The 9545-nt window shown below is 35.2% G+C and overlaps 1 protein-coding gene across 2 annotated transcripts in view; it reads right to left on the reverse strand.

Moving 5' to 3' along the window:
• PGGT1B (protein geranylgeranyltransferase type I subunit beta) overlaps window positions 1–9198 on the reverse strand; it is a 40622-nt gene extending 31424 nt beyond the window's left edge. The window contains exons 1-2 of one of the 2 annotated variants that reach the window (XM_006913291.3): window positions 9016–9169; window positions 3831–3949 (exon numbers count right to left, since the gene is read on the reverse strand). In XM_006913291.3, the coding sequence (XP_006913353.1) occupies window positions 3831–3949; window positions 9016–9155 (259 nt within the window). In that variant the 5' untranslated portion in view covers window positions 9156–9169. Of the gene's footprint in view, window positions 1–3830; window positions 3950–9015 lie in introns of both variants that reach the window. The other variant, XM_025047718.1, reaches the window with a different exon arrangement.
• Window positions 9199–9545: the final 347 nt, after the last annotated feature.

Below are 9545 nucleotides of genomic sequence, written 5' to 3' on the forward strand. Positions count from 1 at the left end.
CATATGTTTTTGTGCACATGTATTAGCTTCCTAAGGCTAGAAACAAATTATCACAAATCTGATGGCTTTAAACAGAAATTTATTCTCTTATAGTCTGGAGTCTAGAGGTCTAAAAGCAAGGTGTTGGCAGAGCTGGTTCCTTTTGTAGGTCTGAGGCAGAATTCATTTTACTCTATCTTAGCTTCTAGTCTCTGTGGGTAATTCTGGCTTTCCTTAGCATGTTATCACTCTAATCTCTGCCTCTGTATTTCATATGCCCTTCTCCTCTGTGCCTCAAATCTCCTTCTCCTTTCTCTTATAAGGACACCAGCCATTGATCTCAAGATCCTTATAACTACATCTGCAAAGATCCCTTTTCCAAATAAGGTAATATTCTGAGGTTCTGGGTGGGCATGTCTTTTTGGGGCCATTATTCTACACACTACAACACACATGAGAATATGTCAGGGTAAAAAATTATACTGCTAAAATGCCATTCAAAAGGTTGTAATAATTTTCACTTCCATCAAAAGAATATTTAAGTGATTCCTCCAGATTTTAGCCACCTTTTAAACTTTTTGCTAAATTGATGTGTTCGGTAAAAAATAATGCAACATCATTGTTTCTACTGCATCTCCCTGATTTCTAATAAGGCCATTGTCTTCTCAATCTTTAAGAATTCCTCAGTCTGGATGTTAATATTTTATCTATTATACATATTGCCACAATCTCCCACAAGTCTGTCACTTACCTAACTTTATCTTTCAGTACATAACATTTAAAATGTTTATTTAGTCAAATCTATCAATTTTTTCCTTTATGGTCTCTGGGTTTTAACATTTTTAGATTTTTAAATTCCCTAAGATTTTATGTGCTATCACAAAGTAGGACAGATATAGACCTATGATTTACAGAAAGTATATTCTACTCAGTATGCAAATGCCTTATAAATGAGAAAATATTGGAGGAGCCAAAGGATGTTCTGGGCTAAGTGTGAAAATATGTAAAGGACAGTAAAGTTGGAGAAGATATAAGAGATTTAACAGTCTAACAACTGCTGACACACAACAATGCTTTAGGCACTGAGAGGGGGGAAAAGATGTAAAACAGAAATTCTCTGTTCTCCAGAAGTTTACAATTCAGATGTAAGCAAAAATATTTTAAGTAATGGTTAAGCAGCAATGATTGAAAAAAAAATGAGCAATGGGCTTAGAACCAATGAAATCCATGGAAATGACAGTACAATTGGAAAGAGAATACTGATGGGTCTCAAGAGATGGTGAGTACCAAGCCTAATTTTAAAGTTTTTAAATTTTCATCAAAGTATTAATAAATTTAAGAAAAGCATACCTATAATAATTAAAGAGTTCAATGAACTTCTGCAAAATAAACTCATCCGTAAAATCTGCACTCAGCTCAAGAAGAAGCACATATCAGCACCCCAGAAACTTCCTCCTCCTTCTGGTAACTCCTCAAAAGTTCAGATTGGTTTTGCCAATTTTGTACTTTATATAAATGGAGTAATACACTATGCACTTCTTCCTCTCAAAACACGTTTGTGACATTCATCCAAATTTTTGCATGTAAATTTTTCTTCCCCATAAGTTGTAAATTTTCTTTCCCATTACTGTATAGTACTGCATTATGTGAATATTCTACTACATAATTTATCCATTATACTAACGAAGAGTAGTCTGTATAGTTCCTACTTCTGGGCTCTTGTGAAAAATACTGCTATGAACAGTCTATATTTTCTAGTAACTTTTGGTGAACACATGTTTTTATTTCTGTTAAGTATGTACTAGAAAGAACTGCTGGGTACATATGTTCAGCTTTGTAAATACTGCCAAATAGTAGTTATAAATAGGAGTTGTAAAAAGCAGTCAGCATTGTATGAAAAGTTGCAGTTGCGCTACATTCTCATCAACACTTGTTTTTTTCCTCCACCTTTTTCATTTTAGTCATTCTAGTGAGTATGTACCAAACAGAATTATTATGGATAATATGAAAGATCAGATAATAATAGGCAAATTTCTCAAAACAGATCAAATAATGAGAAAAGTAAGCAACCTTTAAAAAGAATATGGGTATTAAAGTGTTGTAGAAAACTTATTTCATTAGTAAAATGGTAGGGGGAAGTAAACACATATTAAAAAGCAAACAAAAACACAGTTCAATCACAGAGCCAGCAAACAGTCCTTAAAAGTAGATGAAAATATAAGAAAAGACAAAAGCAGGAAGCATGATGAATAAGCAATCAATGTTCTGGTAAGTGTAACCTATAGTATGAGTTCTCTCACTAAAATATTATAGTCTATACTCTTCTATAGAGACAATGGTTATTTTATTTCAGGGGAATAAATATCAATAAAATTTTTCTAATATAAAATATATTTTAGCAAAAACTTACGGAATACCTTTTCTATGTACCACAGTATAATTTCTTACCTATACTGTGTGAGATATATTTCTTTAAGAAACTACAGTGTATAATTTGATCAGGACATGAATTTTTAGTAGACAAACAAAAGTGAGAATCTGTAACACTACTTTACATGTGGCTAATATCCGACTTAAAAAAAATCCCAAGACTTTAACTAGTTAAAAAAAAAATTCTAGTACAAAGGGAAAACACAAATTACTTTCATTTTTCGGTGACTAGAATCCTGATCTCACCTCAGCCACAATCTCCTAGAGAATGCGGACCATTATCTTGTAATTTGTCAAAGCCCTTCTCCACAGGTTTAGCAGAGTACTCTCAGCGGAACATTCAATAAATCTTATGCATAAGCATGTTAGACTCTGTAACTACTGACCACTATATCATACATGCTGCTTCATATAGCCAGTGAAAAGTAATTAAGTATTTATGTATTAAGTTCTGACAGACCTTGTTCAAAATGCTTAATCATTTTTAACAAGAATTTGTCAACAGGCACAGATTTAAAAATCATATAAAAAAAACCACTAGAAACTTAAAGAACAATAAAATAGAAAGCCACAAACTAGGTCCGACAGCATCTACTAACAGATCAGACCTCTTCTAAATAAAGCTTTAACTTATTTCCCCAAAGTTCGTCTGGGTGAGATTTGTGCACGATTACTTCAACCAATGAACAACACTGTTAATTTATTTAATGCTGGCCCTTACGAGAGAGGTTAAGCGGTGACTAGTGATTAAAATTATGTGATTTTCTGGGAGCTTATTTCTTGATCTTTTCTAGGTTAAAATTTCTAATGTAAGTTAAATCAATGTTAGGTATTTTACACTTAACAGAGTGAATGACAGTTTATAAAATGTGTATATTTAGTTGATCAGGTAATTTCTGAATTTTAAGAATTTATCTAATTGATCAAAATTTATAAAGTTTTAAGAAGCATTAAAATGGCTGAAATGTATGAGCTCTAAGAATAAAGAGCTGCTAATGAAACATTAGAGGGAAGTGACCAGGAGATTGAAATGAAACCTTTTGATGGCAGTGAGTTTTTCACTGAAGAGACCAAAAGAATGGCTGGTAATGAAAAAAAAGAGTGAATGCTATAAAACTAATCAAGCATAAATATCAAATACAAATAATCAATATGCAGTCACCAGCATGAAAGTACGTAACACAGGATGCTGCTAAAACTGAATCTCTCTTTAATCCCAGACAACTCTAAATTGTTCTGGCAAGAGATTAAAGGTTAGACTTGTTAAATGTTATAGATGAACAGAATGGGAATGTTGCATTACAAGAAAACAGAGATGAATAAAATATATTAATAATTAACGAATAAATACTAAGATAGTCCAGCATACTACAGCAAACATGACTAGTCACACTAAAAATAAAATGTTAAAACTCACTCACTGTCTTCTGTGGGAAGGACTTGCAGGGAGTAAATCCACTCTATTATATCATCTTTGTTTACCACATCTAAGGAATCCAACATATCCAGCCCAGAGAGCGCAAAAAATGCAATTGTCAATCTAAAAAAAAAAAAAAAAAAATCAGTCCTTTATTCTCAAACCACTGAAGTCTTTCTGGTTCAAAAAAATAATAAACTTATTCTAATTTTACAATGATTTAAACAATACTGCCATCTTGCAAAATCCAAAAAAAAACCCAATTTGTTTTTACATTTAATAATATCAATTAAACCTTTCAGTTTTTAAAAAAGAGATATTTAGGAGTTAAGAAACCAATCCTACTCACCTGAATTTACTGAAGCTTGTATATCAGCAAGGTTAAAAGTAGATTTAAAAAAGAAAATTTCCTGCACCTGTTCAGTACATATAAGGTCAAAAGCCTGAAAAAATAAAGACCTCAATTCTCACTAATTTGCCAAGAGTAATTATGCTTATCGCTGGTGCTTAATTCTTAAGGAATGTTAGAATAAATTTACCATTATTCATATTTGTGTACAAATAACGAGCCCTTTGAAAAACTTATAATGAATTTTGAGAAATAAGGAGCACTTTAGAAAATACAAATGCATTTCAACTTCATTCTCCCAGAGAGGATCGTTCTTTGATGGAATGAAAAAAACTACATGACAACATCCCCTCCTTCCAAGAATGGACACTAAATCAGAAATCTAAGACCTCGTGCTTTCGTATAAAAACTAGTACCTTAGTGACTGCTTTTCATATAAGGAGTTTGTTATATATAATTCCTTTCATGTTGAGATGCATTCTACTGTGTTGTTTGGGCATGGTTATCTCATTTCCATAGCCTACTAATTCCTAGGTCTAATATGGATAAATTAATATTTCAAAATTATCTGGTCTAAAATCTTAAGAGCCATTTGACTCATTTTATAACCTTTTTAATAGAGATCTAAAAGAGAATTAAGCCTTAATGCCCCAAGGCATCTATTCTCTATATTAATTTCTTTCCTATGCATCTAGAATGGTATTAGCAACTTGAGAAATGAGAAAACGGGCACTCTCTCTCTTTTTTAATTAAAGGATACAACTGTCTCTGATCCCAGGCTAGAAAAGGCTGGCATCCATTAGATAACAAGAAAACAAAGAGTTATTTAATCTCAACCAAAGCTTGAGGGCGAAAACTAAAACTAATGAGATTTTGGTACACTTGAGAAAAATAAATTTGGAGAAATTTACATTATTGAGAAACTATTACTACATATTAGACATGGAACTAGAAATTTCCACATATCAATTTAATTCTAACGGCCCACTAAGATTCACCTGAATCAGGGAGGTGATTTATCTGGATAAGATCAGGATTAAATTAAGGGCAGTAGAACCCCTTTATGCGGGAAGCTAGAGTTCAGAGCTCAGACTCTGCAGTCAAATGAATTAGGTTCAAATCCTAGATTGGCCAATTTATAGCCATATGTAACCTGAGCAGATTACCTAACCTTTTCTAAAGCTGTTCTAAGTCCTCATCTGTAAATCACTGTTACACTTCACATAGTTATTGTGTTTACCTGCCCATAAACGAGACTCAATAAATGGAAGATACTATTATTGGAATTTTCTCTGATTTGAAGGGACAAGAGTAACAAAGATTTTAAGATCTAATCACAGTCTTGCACCACAGGCCTTTTCTCCAGGTTCTGGGCTGGGAACTGCTCTTCTCCAAAATAAAATACTTTAAACTTGGGAAAAACTTCAATTTAACAACAGCCAAGTTTGAAAATCACTGCTCTTGGTAATAAGTATGTCTCATGAAATAAAATCTGCCTTGTTTGTGGCATGCACTCAAATTAATGAATTAACTATAACAAATAAAAGACCTTCAATACAACATCTAACTCTTCTGGACAGCTCTCACAGGATTTTCAGTTTTGCTATAATCCAGAAAGTAAATGATTATAATCAGATAAAATTAAGCATCTAATAATTTAGCTTATTAAAGATTATAGAAAAAAGCAAAAGGAAGGAAGAGATAAAAATGGAGAAAATGAGGTTGCTGATAAAATAGTCTGTCGAAGTTCGATAAAACAAAGATCTTCCTGTTAGTAAAAAATACATACTAAAAAAACATAACCAAAGGGCTCTAAAAAGATATTGATATTCTTTACTAAGAACCCGAGAAATTATCCAATCTTTTTAATTTTCTAGCTCAAGATAATGAAGTCAAAAGAATTCAAGTAATTTGCTTGAGATTTCAATGCCAATTATATACCAATTAATGATACTCAAGATTTCTGAGTGGTAGTGTGGTATTCTCCACGGGGGTGTTTTTCAAACCTGGCTGTACATTAGAAGCAGTTTAAAAACAATCAACTAAAATATCACCAACAAAACCTAGAAAGGCCTAGGCCCTACTCCACAACAATGAAATCAGAAATTTTGGGCAGAAGGTGGAGTCTGGGAACTTGGTATTTAAAGAACAAAAGCTTCCCAGGTGAGTCTAGGCTTTAGAGGCACTACTCTAGAACTGTGGTTTCACTGGGGCGATATTACTCCCACAGGGGACATTCTGAAGACATTTGATTGTCCAAACAAAGGGAGGGTGCTACTGGCATCTAGTCAGTAAAGGCCAGGGATGCTGCTAAATGTCCTACAATGTACAGTTCAGCCCCATTAAACAAAGAAGTACCTGGTCCAAAATGTCAACAGTGCTGAGGTTGAGAAATTCTGCTCTAAAGTCATATTGTTATGTGTTTATTAGTGTTTTCTAAATGATATGTTTTTCATTTTACTTGTTTCTGGATATAGACGCTGATACCGGAAATCAGTCATCTGGTGATACGCCATCTTAAAATCCTGCATACTTATTAAAGGCTTCAACACATAGCAGATGAGGCTAAGGTTTATAGGATTAACACAGCTATAGTGAAAAGCTTATGTTTATAAAGTAGAGCACACAGCTGGAAGCACAAGTCATTTGCGGCAAATGTCTGGCCTCCAAGAGGGAGGAAAGTATTCTTTTTTTGACCATACCAGAGTTTACTGCCAACATGCATTAAGTCTACCTGGTTTTGTCCATGATGAAATGTTAAACAGACCAATCAAACACACCAGAATTTTGAAAATGCAACCACAGACCTATAACAATTACAAGTTCGACTGTTTAAAAATCACAATAGGAAGATTTTTTTAATCCAAATGCTTTGAATTCATCTAAAATTAATTCCAATAAAATACATAATTTATCAACACATTTTTTAACATCCCACATCATTACGCGCCATAGACTGAGTTTTGGAAATCTTTTTTTTTTTTTAAATTAAATTCATTGAGGTAACATTGTTAATTACATTATATACATGAAATCTTAATTTAGGTCTAGTCTTGGACTCTGCTAGTCATTCAATACCTACAGATGGAGAAAGGCATATAAACAATGCTACACTCTTTAACAAGAATCTGTTCATCCCTCAAGGTTTAGCTCACATTATTTAACAAATATTTACTAATGCTTCTCATATGCCAGATACTATTCAAGACTCCAATGCAATACTGTCCAGTAGGACTTTGAGATGATGGAAATGTTGAAACAAATAAAAGTCATTGGCCAATGTGGTGACTGAACATTTGAAATTAGTTCTGTAAACACAGAACTAAATTTTTAATTTAATTTTAATTTTTTAATTTTCAATTACAGTTGACATTCAATGTTACCTTAGTTTCAGGTATAATTTCATTTAACTTTAATTAATTCAAATTTAAATAGCCAAATGTGGCTAACGACTACCTTATTGGGCAGGGCAATCCTAGTCTTATAGATGTAAACAAGATAAAGATCCTGCCTTTACAAAGTTTACAATCCAGTGTGAAAAAAGATATTAAGCAAATAAACCTATATATATATATATAAAATTTCAGGTGGTGATTGGAGGTGGTCTCTTTTGGAAAGGGTGATTAGGGAAGGCATCTCCAAAGAAATCTGGATTAGGTAGGTACCTGCCTTTCTACACGTTTCCACAAACCCTACACTAATATAGCATAAAACTCTAATGCAACTGTTTGCCTTATTCAGCTGTACTCTAGCACTTATAATAATTCTTGAACAAGTATGCAGAAGTCATCTAAAGCTTCCAAAACTAACCCAGTCATGTAGTGTTCAAAATACACTGGAAACTCAGAGTTCAGAAATGCGGAGAGAGATCAGAGCAAAACCAATCTGCTCTCTCTTTCCATCCAGTCCGACGCAGCTTTGGAGCCTCAATTCAAAACACAGCAAATGCAGAGCAAAGATCGCCTCTTCCTCTCGTTCTTCTCATCCCCAGATTTTTACTCTGAATGACTAATTCAGTTTCTTAGCCTCTGCCAGATCACGCTCGTCGGCCTACTCTAGTTTACAAGGTTATTGCAAATATACTTTAACAGGCTACTTTACGAACAGCACCTCTTTGGCCAATCTTCTATTATTAGATTTACAGTTCCTGGAAAGTTAATTTCTCTAGAGGATCTCTCCCGCTCCTACACAGCAAACACCACACAGGTATTCAATTAAGAGTTAATGAGTCTACACCTGAAACTAATATAATGTATGTCAACTCTAAATGAAAAAGTTATTTAAAAAAGAGTTAATGAGTCATATATACGGTAACGGAAGGAAACAGACTTTTGGTGTTAAGCACGCAACAGCGTATACAGATATTGAATTTATAACATTGTGCACCTGGAATCTGTATGTCATTAACCAATGTTACCTCAATTTAAAAAAGTTAATTAGGAAAAAAAAAGCACAGGAGAGGCTATGTATCTAAAATTCGATGATAAATGCTTTGTCTTTTCTCTTTTATACTCGAAAGTAATCAGGCCAAGTGACTCACTGGTTTTGGAAGAGGGAATAAAATGTAGCTCAGAGTTGACAGGAAAAATGGTTGGAAGTGAAAAAGGCGGACACTGGAGATTCCAAAAGCCCTAGATTTACAGCTCCCTCACACTCTCCCGCCGTAGTTCAGAGAAATGAGTGTGACCACAGGCCTCCTTGAAAGCGGAGGCACCCGGCAGTGCCAAGTGGGCGGCGGCGCAGCCCCGTGCGGGCGCCCAGTTAGCCGTCAGGCTCCGCGGCGCCTTTCCGCTGGGGCCCTGAGCCCAGGCCGGCCCTGTTAACTGTGGCCACAAGTTACCTGCTGGTCTCGAGCGAAGAATAGCGCTCTGGCAAGACCTGGAGGCAGCGCTGGAAGAACCGCACGTGCCGGTCCCGCAGGAAATCCAGCCGTTCTCCCTCACCGGTCCCAGCCTGCCGCTCGTCCTCAGTGGCCGCCATGCTGCTGCGGAAGCAACGTCGGCTGTGACCCGGAAGCAATTGGCGAGCAAAGCAAAGAATCCCTGAAGAGTGAAACCGTAGGGCGGGGGCGCGTGCGCCCACCACAGTCCGACCCAGTCGGTGACTTAAATTACTGCGCACAGTCAACGGAAAAATTTAAGCAACATTTTCTCTCTCCTGTTTCTCCCTAAGTAGCGCACGACCCAACTTTTTCTAATCTTAAGCATCAAAGGTTTGCAAATAACTTGCAAGTCTTGTAAAATTCAGCCTACAAATCCACAAATCTCTCCAGAACTTTTATCGTCGTCCGTGGGAGGAAGCGCAAGGTCAACAGCTTCAAGGTCGCTTTGAGAAAATCGAGGCCCTAAACAACTTGAGGATGTATATATG

This window comes from Pteropus alecto, unplaced genomic scaffold (assembly GCF_000325575.1).
Source record: "Pteropus alecto unplaced genomic scaffold, ASM32557v1 scaffold20, whole genome shotgun sequence".
In the NCBI taxonomy this organism is placed as follows: domain Eukaryota; kingdom Metazoa; phylum Chordata; class Mammalia; order Chiroptera; family Pteropodidae; genus Pteropus; species Pteropus alecto.